Raw genomic sequence first — 22,890 nt, 5'->3', positions numbered from 1 at the left:
CATCTCTGTATCTGTGCATCTCTGCACCTGAACTGATGATCTCTGTATCTGTGCATCTCTACACCTGAACTGGTGATCTCTGTATCTGTTCATCTCTGCACCTGAACTGATCATCTCTGTATCTGTGCATCTCTGCACCTGAACTGATGATCTCTGCATCTGTGCATCTCTGCACCTGAACTGATTATCTCTGTATCTGTGCATCTCTACACCTGAACTGGTGATCTCTGTATCTGTATATCTCTGCACCTGAACTGATCATCTCTGTATCTGTGCATCTCTGTATCTGAACTGATGGTCTCTGTATCTGTGCATCTCTGCACCTGAACTGGTGATCTCTGTATCTTTGCATCTCTGCACCTGAACTGATCATCTCTGTATCTGTGCATCTCTACACCTGAACTGGTGATCTCTGTATCTGTGCATCTCTGCACCTGAACTGATCATCTCTGTATCTGTGCATCTCTACACCTGAACTGGTGATCTATGTATCTGTATATCTCTGCACCTGAACTGGTGATCTCTGTATCTGTGCATATCTGCACCTGAACTGGTGATCTCTGTATCTGTTCATCTCGGCACCTGAACTGATCATCTCTGTATCTGTGCATCTCTGTATCTGAACTGATGGTCTCTGTATCTGTGCATCTCTGCACCTGAACTGATCATCTCTGTATCTGTGCATCTCTACACCTGAACTGTGATCTCTGTATCTGTATATCTCTGCACCTGAACTGGTGATCTCTGTATCTGTGCATCTCTGCACCTGAACTGGTGATCTCTGTATCTGTTCATCTCTGCACCTGAACTGATGATCTCTGTATCTGTGCATCTCTGCACCTGAACTGATGATCTCTGTATCTGTGCATCTCTGTATCTGAACTGATGGTCTCTGTATCTGTGCATCTCTGCACCTGAACTGATCATCTCTGTATCTGTGCATCTCTGCACCTGAACTGATCATCTCTGTATCTTTGCATCTCTACACCTGAACTGGTGATCTCTGTATCTGTGCATCTCTGCACCTGAACTGACCATCTGTGTATCTGTGCATCTCTGCACCTGAACTGATGATCTCTGTATCTGTGCATCTCTACACCTGAACTGGTGAACTCTGTATCTGTGCATCTCTGCACCTGAACTGATCATCTCTGTATCTGTGCATCTCTACACCTTAACTGGTGATCTCTGTATCTGTATATCTCTGCACCTGAACTGGTGATCTCTGTATCTGTGCATCTCTGTATCTGAACTGATGATATCTGTATCTGTGCATCTCTACACCTGAACTGATCATCTCTGTATCTGTGCATCTTTGCACCTGAACTGATGATCTCTGTATCTGTGCATCTCTGCACCTGAACTGATGATCTCTGTATCTGTGCATCTCTGCTCCTGAACTGATGATCTCTGTATCTGTGCATCTCTGCACCTGAACTGATGATCTCTGTATCTGTGCATCTCTGTATCTGAACTGATGGTCTCTGTATCTGTGCATCTCTGCACCTGAACTGATCATCTCTGCATCTGTGCATCTCTGCACCTTAACTGATGATCTCTGTATCTGTGCATCTCTGTATCTGAACTGATGGTCTCTGTATCTGTGCATCTCTGCACCTGAACTGATCATCTCTGTATCTGTGCATCTCTGCACCTGAACTGATCATCTCTGCATCTGTGCATCTCTGCACCTGAACTGATCATCTGTGTATCTGTGCATCTCTGCACCTGAACTGATCATCTATGTATCTGTGCATCTCTGCACCTGAACTGATCATCTCTGCATCTGTGCATCTCTGCACCTGAACTGATCATCTCTGCATCTCTGCATCTCTGCACCTGAACTGATCATCTCAGTATCTGTGCATCTTTGCACCTGAACTGATCACTGTACTTCTAGATTGTTACAAACACTACCTTCGAAAATCCTCCCGTCTGCCACAGGAGGTCTCCCTCATCTGAGTATTAACAGTATTAACTGAGTATTGACTACAAATCCCAGAACTCGCATACCTGGACTGATTGCACAAACACCTGTTCCCTGTTTCATGGACAATTTAAGCTCTGAGCACATTAGGCTAAGTGTAAAGTCTTGTTTTGCCATGGCTAACATTTCTGAGCATTTTTCTCACAACTGATCAATTCATCGATCCGTATTGACTATCTCATTCGCTCTTGGAGAACAAACAGATTCTCTAACCCTCTTCACTAAGCAAACTTCCCTATGGATGACACTGAACCCATGCAGGCTGAACTCGTCTGTCCACAGAGGAGCAAGAACACTGCATCAGGGATCATCTGTGTCTGTATTGCAGTCAAGCAGGACATCTGAGAGCAAACTGCCCAACTTGACCAACACAACAATATACTCCGAGGGTGAGTACTAGGGATGGAGAAACAAAGCTTCTTGAATCTTTGAAGCTTTTCTTTGATTGTTTCGGAAAAAGATTCAAAGCATCAGCAGTGTCGAAAACTGTGGCAGGTCAAATTTATAGCAGACATAAACCAGAGTGAGCTGTTGTTTCATCCATTAAGCACAAATAAAAGCCTGACAACGCTAAATATTCAGTTTTCTGATATGGCACACAGCATTTTTTTTTGGACAACCCACCTCATGCCTTCTACAGCCACTACCCATTCCTCGATGACATTGGTCACACATTGCTATTGATTTTTTTCACTGAATTCCTGGCCTCCCAGGGTAACACCATTATATTAACAGTCATTGGTCATTTTTCTAAAGCACGTCAATTAATACCTCTACCCAAGCTCCCGACCGCTTTCGAAACAGCAGAATATCACTTCCACTACGTGTTTCGCTATTATCGACTACCTGAAGATATTGTCTCAGATCAGGGGTTTCCAGTTCATATCTCAGGTCTGGACAACCTTCTTTCGCCAATGTAAATATAAACCTCACATCAGGATATCACCCACAATCGAACGGCCATACCGAATGCCTAAAACAAGAACTCACAAGGTTTCTTAGAATATAGTGTCAGCAGAATTAGTCGGACTAGAGCCGCTTCTTACCCTGGGAAGAATATGCTCAAATTCCCTTCAGAAACCCTCCACTGGCATTACTCCTTTCCAGTGTGTCCTGGGATTTCAACACCTTTTATTTCAGTGGTCAGGGGAACCCTCTGAGTTACCGGCCGTTGACGACTGGCTCTGACGGAGCGAGACACTATGAAACCAAGCACACATCTAACTTCTGGATAAGGCGGAGTGAACTGCGATGCTAATCGTGTCTCATGAATGCACAGTCTGCACAAAATACCAAAAGCCAATGTCAGGATTTTCATTAAGTAACAAATTAAATTTCGATTTGTTTTTCATCAAACAGTATCATATACCCCTAGAACACTTGGGAATATAAGACACGTCACATGTGACCTTTCTGTGATACTTTTGGATCTTTTTTTAAGCTTGATTCTGGTCGCTATTCACTCCCATTATGTGGATGAGCGTGAGCGGGATATTTTATTTTAAGTCTCCTTCTGTGGTCCGAAAAAAAAAGAAGGACATACTGCATTAGAAGAACACCAAGTAATGTGATTACATTATGACTTTCATTATTAACTCTTTCCACACCATTACACATCTTCTGAAACAGTTCTGAATCTCCTGAACAAAACACAAAGACGATTCAGAAACAAGGGATCTCATATGAAATCATATGCATATGTGAAATAACGCGATCACCAACATTAAACAGCATATAAATCAAAACTGCCTAATGTTACTGAATTAAATGTTGATTCACGATGAGCTATAGGCCCGTACAAGCATTAGGGGTGTTGAAGGACTCGATCTACTCCATCTGTGTTTTGATCATTGTTCTGAATTCGATCTGGATGTGGTCTTTGACAAAACAACGTTATCATAAATTGAAAATGCATTCCGAGCCAATCACGTCCCCGCCCCGTCCCGCCCTGTCAATCACTGCATCAAGGCGGGGCTCGGCAACAGGAAAACATAGGCAAATGTTCGCGTGGGAGTGTGCAGACGTTAGTGCAGAGAGGAGACCCTGAAGTGGAATGAATGATCATCGTCAGAAGAGCTGAGTGGTGCTGTGAAAGAGGTTTATGTTTTAAAGAAAAAAGTACATTGGACAAGCTAGATATTGTGGGGAGCAGTGGTAAAATTGGGCCGGGGCTCAGCCCCGGCACATAAGCCTGCTCGTTTGTGTCCTGATGTGCCTGTTTGCAGTCAGCTGCCTACTGGAAATTATGTCACACAAAATTTTATGAAAGTGATGCTTTTGAAAACACATTTCTGACAATAAATGAAAGATTTTTGAAATGTCATGTCTATTTTGTCTCGGCGGAGCTGAGATGAGAACAATCGGAACACGGCCGTATTCTTGTTCAGCTGCTTAACCTGTTAAGCTTCACCAGTGCGTCGGCGCACTGAAGCGTTTTTTATTTATTTAATTCAAAATTACTATCAGATTTAATGTTATACCTTGACAAACTATACATCATTAAAAAGATATAAGACTCAAGTTTCAGTATTTGACCACTATTGTATTCTGAGAAACTCATAGTGACAGTTATGTCTTAATTTGTGTCAGGAGTTATGAAATGAAAAAATGAGTCGATACCTTTAATATGAATTATGCGCGTCAGCCGCTCCCATTCATAATAAACTCCCGTGCTGTCGTCATGACAGCGATACACAAAACAACGTCCCTCAGGGCTTTAGCTCAAAAATGTGCAGATTTGGAGAAATATTGATAGATTCTTTTAGATTTACATCATATTTCTATAGACAGGAATAATATTTATTGAATTTATACCCAAATGCGTCAATGTAATCTTTATGAGCGTTTGGTATTCTAATTCACAGTGTTTTCAATTCATACCAACAGCCTGAGGGCGCTATATGCACAGTAATATAGTCCATATATGAAACATGAAGAAGAGCCATGATCATGTGACATTCCAGGAAGCCTCGAACACACACAAAGCTACAGAGTTCGCGCTGTAAAATGCAGATACAGATGTTTTGAAGACAATAAACATGATTGCAATGATATCTGATTTGCCTGTGTTCTTCAAGCCATGCCAGGTATTTTCACAATAATAGATTATATTTATAATGTAATGCTAATCTATATAGACTTCATCATTGTGCATAATACTATCAAATAATATATTTTCTGTCTGATTTTTTTATCTGAAGCTAAATTAGATCACAGAAGATTATTTAAAACATTTCGGCTTGAGTTATAAAGTACGTTTTGAGCATAAACATGGTTTTAATCTCATATATTGTCGTGTATTGATGGTGTGCTAAGCTAACATGCTAGCTAGCCCTAACTGTTAGTCACATGACATGGTCTTGAAAAACATTTAACTAAATACAGAGTTTTGGGCTTATTATCTTCAGATTTTAAACATAAAATGTTTAGACATGTGGCTTTAGCTGTAGTGCATTTCTAGATTGCTCCAGTGCCAACTTCAATTTTATTTTCATGAAGATGTTTCATAAAAAATAATTTCTAATAACTTTACAAAACTTTGAAGCTATTTATAACAATTTTTGTCATTACGACAATAATTAATTCTACATTTACAATAAACTGCCAGGTGTCAGCTTTCAAACGAGATCATACTTGTGCTTTTAGTACAAAGGGTTCATGAACTGTATCTGTTTCAGTTTGGGTATGTCATTTCTGGGGATTTTTCAAAAGTGGCGTTGCAGCTTAACAGGTTAATCTCGTTGTAAGTCGACCATGATCGTGCACCGCTCACGCATGCCATGTGCATCTAGGTAGGCTACTACTCAGAACTCTGACACGGATAAATGTACGCAGTAATATATAATGAATGTTCCTGGGAGATCCGTAGTTTCGCGGGATGTGGAAGCGCGCAAAAGTTCCAGAACATTCTACTGCCTTAAAAAAAAAAAAAAAAAAAACTCACGAGCTGCTGGCCGCCACTGCAGCAGTTCAGCACAACGTTGGTTGTACAAAAAGTGCCCTGGCCTTGAATGACAAGGTAAGGAAAATATGTTTGGCACATTGTATGGGTCACTATATCATAACAAGGTAATACAATGTGTAATCAAGTGATGTCAATTCCAGCGTTATGGACGTGACATTTGCAGTAAAAACTTGAAATATAAATTCTCAGAAAATTCATTTAATACCAATATATTGAAACTGTTAATATATCCATACTCCTTTAACCCTCTGGGGTCTAAGGTGTTTTTGGGGTCCCTGACATGCCCTGACATTTGTGCTTTTTTCAGTAGCTTATATACATATTAATGGCAAAGGTGTAATTACACTCTATTTAGCACAAACGTGGCTACCATAATATGTGAGCAACATGAATGTACATGTTTGCATTTTTGAGAGAATAATGTTTATGCATGGTTATTGAAAAAACTAAAAACTAAAGTTTCTGAAATAAGGCCACAAAACACATACTAAATATGTGTCAATAAGACTTTTGACTAATGAATTGTCGACTAGAGTTTTTTCTTCAAAATGATGTGAAAATCATCCTGCCTAATCATTCACATAACACAATACATTGATTTAAATTTTGCAAAACACTTTCTGTTTGTAAAGGCAATATGCGAGTGGGCGTCAACGATCCAACACCATCATGCATATTTAGTGGTTCGCACCTGAGGAGACAATGGGGCCCGCATACTTAATGAGCCATTCATTCAGGTGTGTCACTGAGCCACAAGAGCAACAGTTGGAAGAATCTCAATTATTTTTATTTTTTTTCACAAATTGTGCTTGCAAATTGGCCTATAATATCCAAGGAAAACATGTCTAGTAATTGTGCAGTTAATTCTCATACTGTATTTTCAGTTTTGGAATATGTATCCTCTACCCAAATTTGTCACTAATAAAACACAATAAAAGTTATTTAAAGAAAAGGCTTATATTTACCTTTTAATAGTTTGTTTACATCTACCTTGTAAATATATATATTTTTTATTATACAATTTACAATTACACCAACAATTCAAGTGTAATCTTTCTTTGTAAAAACTAAAGTATACATTTTATCATACATATTTCAAAGTTAAGGATTCATTACTTGAATATAGCCTAGGCTACATTGGAATAAACACTAGCCTATAACATATTATAGCAGACAATAGATAGTCACGACACGGAGGCGCTGGTGCGTGAACCTGGAGATTGTCTCATAAAGGAACCGAAACTCAGTGATAAGGTAGCCTACTTGCCTGACAGATCTGAGACGTATATAGAAAGCTTGAAATGTCTTCTTTTAAACAGAACAATTCAAAACGAAAGAAAACAGACTGCTGCTTGTGTAATCTGTATGAAATGCGCCTTTCTCTCTGGCGCGTTCACTACTGCGAAGATCGCGAGTCGTCAACTTCATCTATGCAGGGCTCTGATGATGGGGGTATTGGTCCTGAGGTGGTATGTGAACTTCGGCAAGCAACAGATTTGTCTCTCAGAGCCACCAAGGAGACGGCAAAATCAATCGGCCGGTCTATGGCAGCCCTGGTGGCGACTGAGAGGCATCTGTAGCTCAACCTCAGCAATATTAAAGAAAAGGAGAAAAAATTTCTGATGGATTCGCCTCTTTCTATGTCTGGTCTCTTCTGCGGTGCAGTTAATACTGCTGTTGAGAAATTTCAAGAGGCATCAAAGCAGGCAGCTGCTTTACAGAAACTCCTCCCCCGCTGTTCTCATCAGCAGGCTGCTGAGCGTGAGCAGCCTCAAATATCTAAAAGTAGCTCTTCATATCGTGCCACTCAAAAGCAGAGCGTTGCCTCCCGTGCTTCCCCTCAGAGATCTCAGGGACACGGAGGGCGCTCGCAACACCAGCCTTCGAGGGCTAAAACGGATCTGCGGACCGTTATTATCGCCAAGATAGCTGGTGCAAAAAGGTCCTGACGCCCGAGGATTCAGGCCAATGAGGGTAGTCCCCCCCAGAAAGTAGAGCAGTTAGCACCTCTTTTTATGGTGCCCGTCTCTCTTCGGTGCCCTCAGGGGACCGTTCTGCCAACCCTGCCACCTCTGGTGTTTCAGGGCGCAGCAGTCTCCGGCGAGCACATATCTCAAGGACCACCCGGAGAAGTAGTGGCCTCGGGATGCCCGCCCCCTCTGAGGAGGGATTTAGAGCAGTCCGTTCAGTCGTTCCCTGCCGGTCCTCCGTTACAGGGCGATGGACTGACTACTCAACGACAACAAAATCCAGAAGCCAGTCTCGAGAGGCTGGTACCTCTAGTATGATCTTTGACAGCATGGCCTGCAGACCATAGAAAAAGGGTATCAAATACATTTTGGGTCACGCCCACCCCGGTTTATGGGGGTCTTATCCACAGTGGTGCCCCCCGAGCAGGTTCTGGTTATGGAACAAGAAGTGAACACTCTGTTAGAGAAAGGGGCCATAGAATATGTACCTCCCTCCAACAGGGAAGCCGGGTTTTACAGTCGGTACCTCATAGTTCCAAAAAAGGACAGAGGATTGCATCCCATTCTGGATCTTCGAGTTCTAAACGAGTCAGTTATGAAGTTCATGATGTTAACATTGAGACAGATCGTGCCACAGATCAGGTCCGAGGACTGGTTTGTCACGATAGATCTCAAGGATGTGTATTTCCATGTTTCCATCCGTTCGTATCACAGGAAGTTCCTGAGGTTTGCTTTCGGGGGCAAAGCTTACCAATATCGAGTTCTTCCATTCGCCCTAGCTTTATCACCCCGCACTTTCACCAAATGTGTGGATGCAGCTCTGGCGCCCCTGCACCTTCAGGGTATTTGCATCATGAACTACATCGACGATTGGTTGATTTTAGCTCAGTCGCATCAGTTGGCGGTTCGGCATTGAGATGTCGTTCTCGCACACATGAAAGAGTTGGGGTTACAGCTAAACGCCAAGAAGAGTGTTCTTACTCCACTTCAGAGGACCACTTTTCTGGGTGTAGTTTGGGATTCAGTGTCGATGCAGGCACGCCTGTCTCTGCCATGCATAGAGTCCATCCTTGCAGCAGAGTATAAAGCTAGGCCAGTCACTCACTGTCAAACAGTTTCAGAGACTGTTGGACCTTATGGCAGCAGCTTCCAACGTGATACCTTTTGGACTACTGCACGAGGGGCAACCCGTTTCACAAAATCAGGGTCACGCGGCGCTGCTTACGTGCCCTGGTTATGTGGAAGAAACCTTGGTTCCTGTCCCAAGGTCCCGTGCTGGGAGCTGCTTGTCGTCGCAAGATGCTAACGACGGATGCTTCCCTCACGGGTTGGGGAGCGATCCTACAGGGTCGTTCAACTCAGGGTCTGTGGAGAGGCCATCATCTATCATGGCACATCAACAGCCTGGAGATGTTGGCTGTATTTCTAGCTCTCAAGCATTTTCTCACAGATCTCAGGGGACACCATGTTTTAGTTCACACAGACAACACATCGGTAGTCGCCTACATAAATCATCAAGGGGGTTTGCGCTCACGCCCATTATGAAAGCTGGCACGCCATATCCTCTTGTGGTCCCAGGACAAGCTGTTGTCGCTCAGAGCAGCTTACATCCCTGGGGACCAGAATTTAGGAGCAGACATTCTGTCGAGACAGAGGCTGAGGCCAGGGGAATGGAGGCTCCACCCCGAGGTGGTGGAGCAGATATGGAGGGTGTTTGGCCAAGCACAAGTGGATCTGTTTGCGTCTCGAGAGTCGAGCGTCTCTTCACCTACTTCTTGTAGCCCCGCGCTGGCCGGGCAGAGTATGGTTCCCCGATCTCGTGTCTCTCCTCGACGGGCCTCCCCTGGAGCTACCCGTCAGGAGGGACCTTCTGTCCCAAGCGGCGGGCTCGATATTTCACCCCCGACCAGAACTGTGGAAGCTGTGGGCTTGGCCTCTGAGGGGGCCCAGCTCATAGAGTCAGGTCTCTCAACTGAGGTTGTAGAGACCATTCTACACTTTAACTTTATGCCCTGAAGTGGAGAGTTTTCACTTCCTGGTGTAGTGACCGTCGGTTGGACCCAGTTAACTGCCCAGTTGGTACAGTGCTGGAGTTCCTGCAGGAGCGGTTCACTGCAAAAAAAAAATCTTAATTCAGTCAAGAGTAGTGAGTGATTTTCTCTTTTGTTGTTTTATTAACCCTCTGAGGTCGACAAACGCGCCGGCGCGTTTTGCTGGATTTTCTCCACATTGTAGCACTATAAACTTAAATTTCTCCGTCATTTATGGTCATACAGAAAAAAGAAATATAAAAAAAGAATCTGTGGTATTTCTACTTTTGTATGTGTCCACTTCCAATCAAATCAAAACATTGTGCTTTTGTAAAATAAAGAAAATAAACAGTGTGTGCGATCTGCCTCTCCGTCGCGGTGAACTTTTTTTTCTTGAGCACGTCTATAAACTGAAACAAAACTCAGCGAATACTTGTCACACATTTATGAGCCATACACCTTTATAAACATTTAAGTGTGTACTTTTAAATTATCGGATTCAAAACGAAAACAAATATTCTCTGTTTAAGTAATTTGTATAAAACCAACAAGATGTCCAGCTTCTCAAATGCTTCCTAATTATTTTTTAATTTACCACGCCCACTCGGCAAAAGATATTCACATGCAAATCTCCACATGGAACGCGATCGCCCTCATTACCTCAACAACAAAACACTTCACTTCACTTTTCGTCGAGTTTGAAAGACGTGCCTGAGCTTACATTGGATTTACATCAGAAGAAGAAGAACGATATTTGAAGACAAGAAAGATAAGGTAAGAAATTCTTACATATTAGTTTGCTATTGTTGCATAAATTTCACATTGCAGTTGAACTGTTGCTAGATATATGGTGAATATTATAATATTTAGACCCGTGTTTACTGTTACTGTGTTTGTGGATATCTGCTCAAACGTAGATATGTATATGGTAGGCCTAACCATAATGTTTTATATTTGAGCGCGATCGCGTTTGAATGTATCATATTTTTGATCGCGATCACGTTTTAATGTATCATATTTTTGATCGCGATCGCGTTTGAATGTATTATATTTTGGAAAAGCAAAACGCTCCAAACGGCTTCATGTTTTTACTATTATCTCATTTCATATCATCATAACGAATGGAAACATTTGAAGTAACATGATAATCAATATATTTTTCTCTAGCTTAGTTGTTACTGAAATCTTTTTGAAAAAATATATATAGGCTGCTATATTGTTATTATTTTATGCAGCACTGCGCATAGCCTATACCTACAAGGCACAACAAACCTGGTGTTCATTATATATTGTTGGAAACATTTGTGTGAGTGTGTGTGTGTATTCTATGAATTTTAAAAAGCAATTTTAACAAGAAAAATCTAAAATGTATTCCCAAAATCGTGCAGGCCTTTCTCTTGATATCAGTATGTTCACTTTTTTTTTCTTTTTTTTTTTTTTCAGGGCCCAGATGCCACTGAGTCCTGCTGACTTCAACATTCACAGTACATGTCTCTGTACATGAACATGGTAAAGTGAAAATCAAACACCTTAGAAAATGAAAGGTATGTACAATGTTTTTAGGAATGGCACAAAGGTCTCTTTCTTCAATAAGTGCTTTTTTGTTGTGTATCTTTGGATTATGTTGTGTTGTAAATAAATCCAAACAATTTTAAAAGCCATTCTTTTTTAAATCTCCTCATTCTTTGTGCAAGGTTGGTCAGAATGATGGGCCCTGATAAGCTCCTAATAGGGCCATTAGGGAGGTTCTTTGTCTTTCTCAGGTGTGGAAAGCTTTCATATTAATGAGATGATCCGCCCCTTCGCATATTGCTTTCTAACACAAAACACGTCGTAAAATTTTTAAATCAATATATTGTCTTCTCTGAATGAGCAGTCAGGGTGATTCTCACATAGTTTTAGAGCAAATATTCTAGGCTACGTCATACAATTTTCAAAAGTCTTGTGAAGAAATAATCAGTATGGGTTTCATGACCTTATTTCAGTGAGAATTTATTTTTGTATTTTCACAAAACACGCATAAATGTCATTATCTCAAAACTACAAACTTTTACATACATGCTGCTGATATATTATTGTAGCAGAGTTTGTGCTGAATACAGTGTAATTAGACTTTAGCCATGAAAATGTCACAAGTAACAGAAATAACCACAAATGTCAGAGCATGTCAGAACACCTCCAGGGCCCAGAAAACAGCTCAGACCCCAGAGGGTTAACATTAAAGTGATGAAATTAATGTAGAAATGTTTACCCGGCAAAGCTTTAAAGCACGAGCAAATGAACTTTTGTAATTGTGAATAAGTGCAGTGTCCTGTGAGTGTAACTCTACCGCTGCATTAACATGTGATGTGAATGTATGTCGAGTTTTACAGTATTGGGACTGAGGCACCAGAACTGCAGCTGATAGAATGTGCGCTGTAGCACGATACTATCATATTTCTTCAAAAGCAGATTGTGGAGACATTATGTCGCACTATGTCGTGTGACATGTCACTATGTCATGTGGCATATGTCGCACTATAGGTCTACAGCCCTGCTTATGCTAATGCAAAGCCTCATTGATGTAATATTTATTTATTGCAATGTTTTATGTTGAAATTTTGTATTATTTATTAAAGAAAATTATGCAAATTATAACAACCTACTGTAAGCCTATTTAATTCTTAATAAAGAATTCTAAAACACAAATGCTGCCAAATAACATCGGTTAGCAAGTCCTGGTCAATGTTTTAATTTTACGATCATTTAATTTCAGTTAATAAATCTATTAACAAATTGAAATAACACGAGGTATAAGAAACATAGGGCCCTATCTTGCACCCAGCGCAATTGACTTTGTACACCGACGCATGTATCATTCCTATTTTGCACCCGCGCAAAGCGCGTTTTTCCCTCCACAGAAGCACGTCGCTAAACTAGGGAATGAACTTGCGCTCCCTGGGCGGTTCAGCGCAAAAAAAGAGGCGTGTTCCAGCGCAAACGTTCCTTCATGCTATTTTGCAGGTTTAGAAAACAGTTGCGCCACTAACCAGGAAAAAATGGTTTAGGGCCCTATCTTGCACCCAGCGCAATTTACTTTGTACACCGATGCATGTATCATTCCTATTTTGCACCCACGCAAAGCGCGTTTTTCCCTCCACAGAAGCACGTCGCTAAACTAGGGAATGAACTTGCGCTCCCTGGGCGGTTCAGCGCAAAAAAGGAGGCGTGTTCAGGCGCAAACGTTCCTTCATGCTATTTTGCAGGTTTAGAAAACAATTGCGCCACTAACCAGGAAAAAATAGTTTAAAGTCAGTGGCGCGTTGCGCATGTTATTAATATGCTATTTTAAGGGCGCATGCTTGGCCATAATCAATGTAGCGTGTGCACGACGTGCATACACTTTGATTCTCTCATCTACACAGAAGCAGCAGTTCTCATTTTTGCAAATCATACATTATTACGATAGATAGATAGATAGATAGATAGATAGATAGATAGACTATTTATTATAAAAGCATACATCTAGCTTACACATTTACCCAAATTATCATACGCCTGTTTAACCGAAGTTAATTTGGGTGGGTTTCTCCATCCCCAACGTCCCTGACGAGAGCGTTGCTCTCCTTGGCTGTGAACCGATCCTGGCGCGTGCCTTTCAAATCCGCCGTTATAATAGGAATCCGCTTTAGAACAAGCGCGCCTGCTCTTAAAGGGAATGTGAGATGACGCTCTGATTGGTTTATTTCACGTTACGCCCAAACCACACCTATGAATAATGAAGCTACTTCAGACCAACCCATTTTAGATTTGCGCCTGGCGCAAGAGTCATTTATCCCGCCGGGAAAATAGCAACAGCGCCAAGACCAGCCAACAAAGTTACTTGCGCTTTGCGCTTTGACACTTGCGTTTCAGATCGTTAAAATAGGGCCCTTAAAGTCAGTGGCGCATTGCGCATGTTATTCATATGCTATTTTAAGGGCGCATGCTTGGCCATAATCAATGTAGCGTGTGCACAACGCGCATACACTTTGATTCTCTCATCTACACAGAAGCAGCCGTTTTCATTTTTGCAAATCATACATTATTACGATAGATAGATAGATAGATAGATAGATAGATAGATAGATAGATAGATAGATAGATAGATAGTAGGGGTGGCACGGTACATGAAAAAACATCCGAACCGTTCGGTTCGCTTGTCTCGGTTCGGTGCGTGTGTGCGCCGCGCGGTTCGCACGGTTCGACGCATGCGAAATGTAGCCTCGTGCCCGTGCTAATACAATGCTAAATCATAAATCAGACAAATGTAGAATAACATTACAATGTCCAGCAATCGATTTAAATAGTACACTGGGTTTACTTAGACATTTAATGAGATCTACTCCACTATATGTTGTTTTTTCACGTGAATAAATAGGCTACATAGATCGACTGTTCCACGTACCGGTATGTAGGCTACTTTAATGGTCCAGTGGCAGAACTTGCCAAGCGTAAAGGTTCTGAGTTCTAATCCGCACTCGTATATATTTTTCTTTTTCATCAAAACCGATTATGTTTATCAGCGGTTGTATATCAAGCAGGGACAGATTTGTATGAATTTTGTTTTGTGATTTCATCGGAACGAATAGAGTAGCCTAGAGTCTCCTCAACGGATTGAAGCGCGCGTCCGAGTGAAGAATGTGCGGCCGCTGCGGTGTGTGCGCGAGCCACGAGAACACTGTATCAGCGCCACTGATCGCAACGGCAACGATCGAGCACTTTGATCACTTGATTAAACATTTCAGCGCTAGATTGCTTCTTATTTAACAAACGAACGAAACGAATACTTTGCTAGTTAACTGGAAATGTTTTATTTATTTGTATTGGTACATCCGTGCTGGGAGATATCAACCCTGGCAAAAAATGGTGGGGACATGTCCCACCCGCAAATTACGCCTATGATGACGAGACACGAGGAGAAATCGACAAATAACTGTCCGACACAGCCCACGTAGCTCTCACTACAGATGATGGACCTCCAGGGCCACTGAAAGTTTCCTCAGGGTGACTGCTCACTCATATTAGCTACTTCAGAATTGGAAATGAGAAGCTGCGTTTTGCAAACACACCCCATTTATGAAATAAATAAATTAATAATTAGATAATTCAGCTATATCATATGCTGAAGTACATTTTTGGAGTGTTAAAGATTAAAAGAAAAAACAACAACAAGAACCATACAGAACCGAAAACCGTGACCCTAAAACCGTGATACGAACCGAACCGTGGGTTTTGTGAACCGTGCCACCCCTAATAGATAGATAGATAGATAGATAGATAGATAGATAGATATACAATTTATTATAAAAGCATACATCTAGCTTACACATTTACCCAAATTATCATACGCCTTTTTAACCGAAGTTAATTTGGGTGGGTTTCTCCATCCCCAACGTCCCTGACGAGAGCGTTGCTCTCCTTGGCTGTGAGCCGCTCCTGGCGTGCGTCTGGCAAATCCGCCGTTATAATAGGAATCCGCTTTAGAACAAGCGCGCCTGCTCTTAAAGGGAATGTGAGATGACGCTCTGATTGGTTTATTTCACGTTACGCCCAAACCACACCTATGAATAATGAAGCGACTTCAGACCAACCCATTTTAGATTTGCGCCTGGCGCAAGAGTCATTTATCCCGCCGGGAAAATAGCAACAGCGCCAAGACCCGCCCACAAAGTTACTTGCGCTTTGCGCTTTGACACTTGCGTTTCAGATCGTTAAAATAGGGCCCATAATCTACTGACTAGGGATGCTCCGATCAGCATTTTTTTTCTGGGAATTCCTGGGATTCAGTATCGGCTGATACTGATCACCGATCCGATACTAAAATAAAAACAGTGCTGAATTACCTAATAAACAGTATGCCTCACTGTGTGGAAGAGACTGGGATCATTCTTTTGTGAAAGGCATCAGGCAGGCTTGACTTAAACATTACTTTCTTAACTTTATGGGGGGTGCTGGATGGCTAAAATACACATTAATTGCGCAGATATTAACATAAATAAATACATGATATTCAATAAAAATAAAAAAGAAGCATGGATAAAAAATAAAAAGAACAGTTTGCACTGCATACATTTAAAATTACAAATAGATTAATTCTTATTAAAGTAACAAAAGTTCTTTAGTCAAGAGCAGTGAGTAATTTCCTCTGTTCCCTTTGTTCTTTGATTAACTTTACTGACAGAAAGCTTCATTGGCTGCTGTCCCTTTAAGATCTGCCGCTGCTGACAGAGACACGGATCTCACACGCGTATCATTCTCTCACAACTTTTTACGTTCATTTAAGACTTTATTTAACTCATTTAAGACTGCTCAGTCTGTTCTTATGAGGATACTCGACAAAACGGACATTTTGGCATAATTGCACGTGTTAGTGTTCGTTCAACTTCAAGCCGAAAGAGAACTCGATTCTGGTCTTTCTGTGCGTCGTGTGTGTGTCTTGAATGGTGTAAAAGCATTTGCATGAATAAGAGCGCATCATATAATGTGACGCCAGCCAAAGGATGACCGAAAAAAACGGATGCTGCATTAACTGCGTTAAATATTTATCCGGTCTTCTCCTCCCAGTTCTACCAGTGACGCTTATCCAACTTCCCAACTTATCCAGCTTCCCAACAAAACAGGAGTGTTGATAGGTATGCATGTTAGCTTGTTTGAATTGGAAACCGTTTACCTGCCGACTGCATTCTGCGCATGTTGCTAGCGCGTGATGTCACACACTTGCGCACAGCATAGAATTACCGCGAGAGCGTTTAGAGAGCTGCTTTGTAAGCTTTCGAATCGCTCTCGCTGTAATTTTATGCCCCTACGGATCGGGCCAATTGTTACCGATACCCGATCTAAAATTTTATTCCATATCTGAGCCGATACCCAAAACAAATGGTAACCCTTCCTTTTACAGTCCCCTAATTACTAGGTATTTACCTGGTAAATATATGGTAAGTTATAGTTGGTTATTGGTAATACCACAGGTAACAAGTATGTAAATGCAGAGAATCTACAAACTAATTACTAGGTATTTACCTGGTAAATATATGGTAAGTTTTAGTTGGTTATTGGTAATTACCACAGGTAACAAGTATGTAAATGCAGAGAAACTACTAAGTATTTACCTGGTAAGCATAAGGTAAATTATAGTATTTTAGTGTGTAATTACTTAAGGTGATTAGTATGCAATTACAGAGAAACTACCAGGGAAAAAAACACCACTTTTAAATATCAACTCAACAAAGTACTGTGTACTTGTTACCTGTTTAAGTTGGTAATAACTCAGATTTAATTGTGTACTTCCTCAGAATGTAGGCAGACTATTTTTAGAAACATCTCCAGTATTACCCATCAATTCAAGTTAGGTTTGTAGTTATCCTAGGGTTATGTTGGTAACAGTCCATGTTTATTTATTACTATCTTGAAATTAAGACGGTAGTTTCCAATAAATTACCTTGTCTTACATAGTTGTTGTTCATTGCTACACCCATTTATAGAGGGTTTATCAAATAATTTACCTTACACTTACCTGGTAACTACCCCGCAAGAACAGTTTTCCCTAATGTCATGGCACATCTTAAATACTGGGTATGTTCTTGCAGATGTTTTTACAATTTACTCAGTAAGTAAAGTGCAACTGTACTGTAAAATGAAGCCTTGTTTATTTCCATGGTATTACCGGAATTGTACCATATCATTCCCTTTTCCATAGGTACATTTTTATTTATTTGTTTTCCTAGTATGTCCTGCAACGTTACCAAGGAAAACATGACAATTTACTCGGTAAGTAAAGTGTAACTGTACTTTAAAATGAAGCCTTGTTTATTTCCATGGTATTACCGGAATTGTACCATATCATTCCCTTTTCCATAGTCACATTTTTATTTTTATTTTACCTCGTATATCCTGCAACGTTACCAAGGAAAACATGACAATTTACTCGGTAAGTAAAGTGTAACTGTACTGTAAAATGAAGCCTTGTTTATTTCCATGGTATTACCGGAATTGTACCATATAACCTGATCATTCCCCTTTTCCATATAGTCATAATTTTTTACCTCGTATGTCCTGCAACGTTACCAAGGAAAACATGACAATTTACTCAGTAAGTAAAGTGAAACTGTACTGTAAAATGAAGCCTTGTTTGATATGGTACAATTCCTTGTGCACGCCCAAATCACTCTTTACTATAGTTAACAATCTCACTAATCCACCACAACATTTTATTTCTGGCTCTGCAGTACTTGTGAATAGCTTTTCTCAATTCTTTTCAGACAATTTGAAGTCAATTGAATCCATTACCAAAGACACCAAAGTGACTCAAATGTTCATTTGATGTAAGCTGATTCAGCTCATTCAACAAACTCTCTCTGCTTTCACTCTGACTACCTCTGCTGCCATAAGTGATCTAATTATGAAGTCTAATTCCACATCCTGCCAACTTATACAGGGCTGGCCCTGGCCAATTTGCTGCCCTAGGCAAGATTTCACCTGGTGCCCCTGGAATCACAGACAATTGTGTTCTGATCATTTTGTTCCTAAACTTACACAGAAACAAACTGCACAGCTTTGTCTTGTTTTTCTTTATTTTGAAAATATTTTGGAAACACACACAAGCACAAACACACACACACAATGTATTATAGATACAATATAAATGTTTATATTATATTATGTTATTGCAGAAAAAAAACTATATTACAGAAACCTTGCTTTCCTTGCCTTTCTTACAGCATATGTAACATTCCAAAAATTATAAATAAGAGCATTGCACAAAAATAAATAACTATACACAAACTTGAATGCACTATGCAAAATGCATAGCAAATGTTCTACAGCCTTACTCGCCTTGCCTTTCTAGCAGCAAAGTCATCTATGATATCATCATAAGATAGCTGTTGTGAGACCACGGGCCCTATTTTAACGATCTGAAACGCAAGTGTCAAAGCGCAAAGCGCAAGTAACTTTGTGGGCGGGTCTTGGCGCTGTTGCTATTTTCCCGGCGGGATAAATGACTCTTGCGCCAGGCGCAAATCTAAAATGGGTTGGTCTGAAGTAGCTTCATTATTCATAGGTGTGGTTTGGGCGTAACGTGAAATAAACCAATCAGAGCGTCATCTCACATTCCCTTTAAGAGCAGGCGCGCTTGTTCTAAAGCGGATTCCTATTATAACGGCGGATTTGCCAGACGCACGCGAGGAGCGGTTCACAGCCGAGGAGAGCAACGCTCTCGTCAGGGACGTTGGGGATGGAGAAACACACCCAAATTAACTTCGGTTAAAAAGGCGTATGATAATTTGGGTAAATGTGTAAGCTAGATGTATGCTTTTATAATAAATTGTATATCTATCTATCTATATATCTATCTATCTATCTATCTATCTATCTATCGTAATAATGTATAATTTGCAAAAATGAAAACTGCTGCTTCTGTAGATGAGAGAATCAAAGTGTATGCGCGTTGTGCACACGCTACATTGATTATGGCCAAGCACGCGCCCTTAAAATAGCATATGAATAACATGCGCAACGCGCCACTGACTTTAAACCATTTTTTCCTGGTTAGTGGCGCAACTGTTTTCTAAACCTGCAAAATAGCATGAAGGAACGTTTGCGCTGGAACACGCCTCCTTTTTTGCGCTGAACCGCCCAGGGAGCGCAAGTTCATTCCCTAGTTTAGCGACGTGCTTCTGTGGAGGAAAAAACGCGCTTTGCGCGGGTGCAAAATAGGAATGATACATGCGTCGGTGTACAAAGTCAATTGCGCTGGGTGCAAGATAGGGCCCTGGGTGTTCTTTAAGGTTCAGTTCTTGGCCCACTACTGTTTATCATTTATATATATCCACTTGGTGACCTCATCTACATGCATGGACTTCAATTTCACTGCTATTCTGATGACATTCAAATTTTCCTCACCACCAGCTCTAATAGAGCATTCCTGCCCGACTCACTTACTGCATGTATCAGGGATATCAAGCATTGGATGTCCCCGAATTTCCTCAAGTTAAATAATAACACAACTGAAATATTGATGATCGGCTCTGCTGCCTCAGTCAAAAGGATGGACCGGTCCTTTGATATTGATGGGGTTCATGTTAAGCCATCTTCATCCATCCGTAACTTTGGTGTTGTATTTGACTCAATCGATTACAGTGTGTGTTCTCACATCGACCAGGCATTCTGCTCACATTACTCCTCTGCTCATCACTGGTTACCCGTGGCATCACGTATTCACTTTAAGATATTACTTCTAACATTTAAGGCATTAAATGGTCTTGCACCTCCATATCCATCTGATCTACTTTACTCCTACAACCCTGCTTAGATCAGCTGAACTTGTTTTTTTTTTTTTTTTTGTCCACTGTAGGTGGAAGTTCATTTAGAGTTAATGCTCCTAAATTATGGAATTCACTACCCCTTACACTTCGTTATATCTCATCTATGGCTACCTTCAAGACTCAGCTAAAAACATATCTATTTAGCATGTACTTTGGATAATGTGGCTATATGTATCCTTATCAGTGATGCGCGGGTCAATGTATAAACAACCCGCACCCGACCGACCTTTTCAACTAACCCGCCCGCAACTCGGACCGCAAAAAAAAAGAAGAAAATATTGTACCCGACCCGCTTCGTGACCCGCATTTTTTAAAAGTAGCTTCCACTCCCCAGTCTTCACCTTTTCTCTTGCCGCCTCCATCTCTACCTGCAGACTGAGCTCGTGTGTCATGGTTATTCAGCCAGTAAAGTGTAGGCCTAGAGCATGTGAGCGGAGTGGAGCGGGAGCGAGCGGATCTTGGACAGAGCGCAGAGCGGCATTTTTAAAAGGACGGAGCGTCGCCCTATTTCCCGCTCCAATTTCGCTCCGCGCACACCACGATTCTGAAGCATGCTCAGTCAAGCCTGACTCGTCTACTGTTGATGACTGCAAGATGGATTCTATTTTCAGTCAAAACTCGGCTCAATAATGGAGTTAAAAAAGTAGGCTACTTCAAAAAGGAAAATAAGAAGTCATACAGGTGTAGCCTACTATAATATAAAACTAACTATAATGTGGTAAAAGAAAACGAATGTGATTGTGGAGACATCGTTTCAGTCAGTAAAGGTTCATTTTGGAATCTAAAAAGACACATCTCTCGAAAAAACATGCAGTGTGCTATGTGAACACGCTGGGAAGAAAGCAAAAGGTTAGCAAATTAAATACGGTAACTTGTAACAAAGTGTAAATTAAATATAGCGTATTCAAACAATTGATACAAGCCCATTTAAATTTTAATCCTGCGCGCTGCGCAAAAGTTCAGTTATATAAGAATGTTGGCCTAATAGTTAATTTAGCCTACTTTTAAAACGTTTTTGTATTTTTTTTTTATATTTTTGTTTATATAAATTTTATTTATATTATTAGGCCCATTTATTCGTTTTATTTTACAGCAGTTTGTGTGTACAATGGATATAAGCCCATTTAAATTTTAATCGTGCGCATTGCGCAAAAGTTCACTTATCAAAATTCTGGCCTAATAAATTTACTTTTAAAAAAATGTATGTAGGCTATATTTTTGTTTATATAATTGTTATTTATATTATTAGGCCCATTTATTCGTTTAATTTTACAGGACTTTGTGTAGGCTATATTCCTTCTTTCTTACATAGCCTAGGCCTAATTTGTAATTTGAAATTTTTTGAAATTGTAATTGTAATTTTTTTTTCTCTTTGAAAAATGTTGTTGTTGCTCATTAGTTCTTTAGGAGGTAAGGCTGTGGTCTAAGCTAAAAGTGATATACATGTAGATTTTTTTTCTTTTTTTGGAGCGAGCGGGGTCGATTTGAGTGGAGCGCGGAGCAAACTGCGTTGAGCGCTGACTGAGCGATAATGAGCGGAGCGGCCTGAATGATGTATCTTTGAGCGGGGGAGCGGAGAGGTGAACATTTCCGTGAGCGATGAGCGGAGATTCTCACCGCCCCACTCCGCTCATATGCTCTCTAGTACTATATAAATTACAAAGGTTTAATTGGCATCTTTATTTCAAACGACCCGACCGACCGCGACCCGAATATCATTAAAAATATTTTTGGATGACTCGTAACCGCGGGTAACCGCGGGTGACCGCAGGCACCCGCTCATTTCGGATCAACCCGCGCATCACTGATCCTTATGTGTTTGTAATGTGTGTGTGGGTGTGTAAATGTATTGTAATGTACAATGTAAAGTGACCTTGAGCTACGGAAAGGCACTATATACATACAACTTCTAAGTACCTCAAAATGTTGAGTTGACAGTTTGGATTCTTCAGTCCAGCACTGAGCAGCTTCACTCCTGAATCCTGCAGGTCATTGTTACTCAGGTCCAGCTCTCTCAGGGAGGAGTTTGATGACTGTAGAACTGAAGCCATAGTTTCACAGTGCTTATCAGTGAGATTACAGGATGTTAATCTGAAAAAAGAGAGGACTCTTGTTAAAAGGTTATGATCAGTCAAGAGCTTGGTAATGATGGAGAAGCTTCTGAGCACTGGAGAGACGTTAGAGAGCGGGAAGGCCTGGGTTGCACTTATATTTTACATTATATACACTTAAATGTTCTTACAGTGTACTTACTTTAGAAAGTACTGGGTAATATAAGGTAACTGCATGGGTTAAGGTTAGGTTTAGGTGGTTAATACCTAGTTAGTACCCAGTTATTGTAATTACTGTAATAACATATTAATTAGTTTATGTAATAAGTACATAGTATGTACAAGAGGAAAAGGACTCTAAAATAAAGTGCTACCAAGGCCTGAAAAAGGATGCCGAGGTTGCTTTGTTTCTGCTCGATATGCAAATAACATTGTTTTTTGCTTTTTTAAAGAACCAAGGTATGATGTTGTTGTCGATCACAAGTTCAGTATGGCGTACCACAAGGCTCAGTACTAGGACCGCTGCTGTTCACTCTGTACATGCT

General features: G+C 40.8%; 1 protein-coding gene across 3 annotated transcripts in view; it reads right to left on the bottom strand.

The window, feature by feature from the left end:
* LOC307170726 (protein NLRC3-like) overlaps window positions 1-22,890 on the bottom strand; it is a 148,618-nt gene that overhangs the window by 5,058 nt on the left and 120,670 nt on the right. For all 3 annotated transcript variants that reach the window (XM_079891948.1, XM_079891949.1, XM_079891950.1), the window contains one exon: window positions 22,212-22,385. In XM_079891948.1, the coding sequence (XP_079748074.1) occupies window positions 22,212-22,385 (174 nt within the window). The remainder of the gene's footprint in view (window positions 1-22,211; window positions 22,386-22,890) is intronic.

Source organism: Squalius cephalus (genome assembly GCF_949319135.1).
Source record: "Squalius cephalus genome assembly, chromosome: 1".
Lineage (NCBI taxonomy): Eukaryota > Metazoa > Chordata > Actinopteri > Cypriniformes > Leuciscidae > Squalius > Squalius cephalus.
The sequence above is the reverse complement of the archived record's forward strand: the minus strand, read 5'-3'. Positions and strand labels throughout refer to the sequence as shown.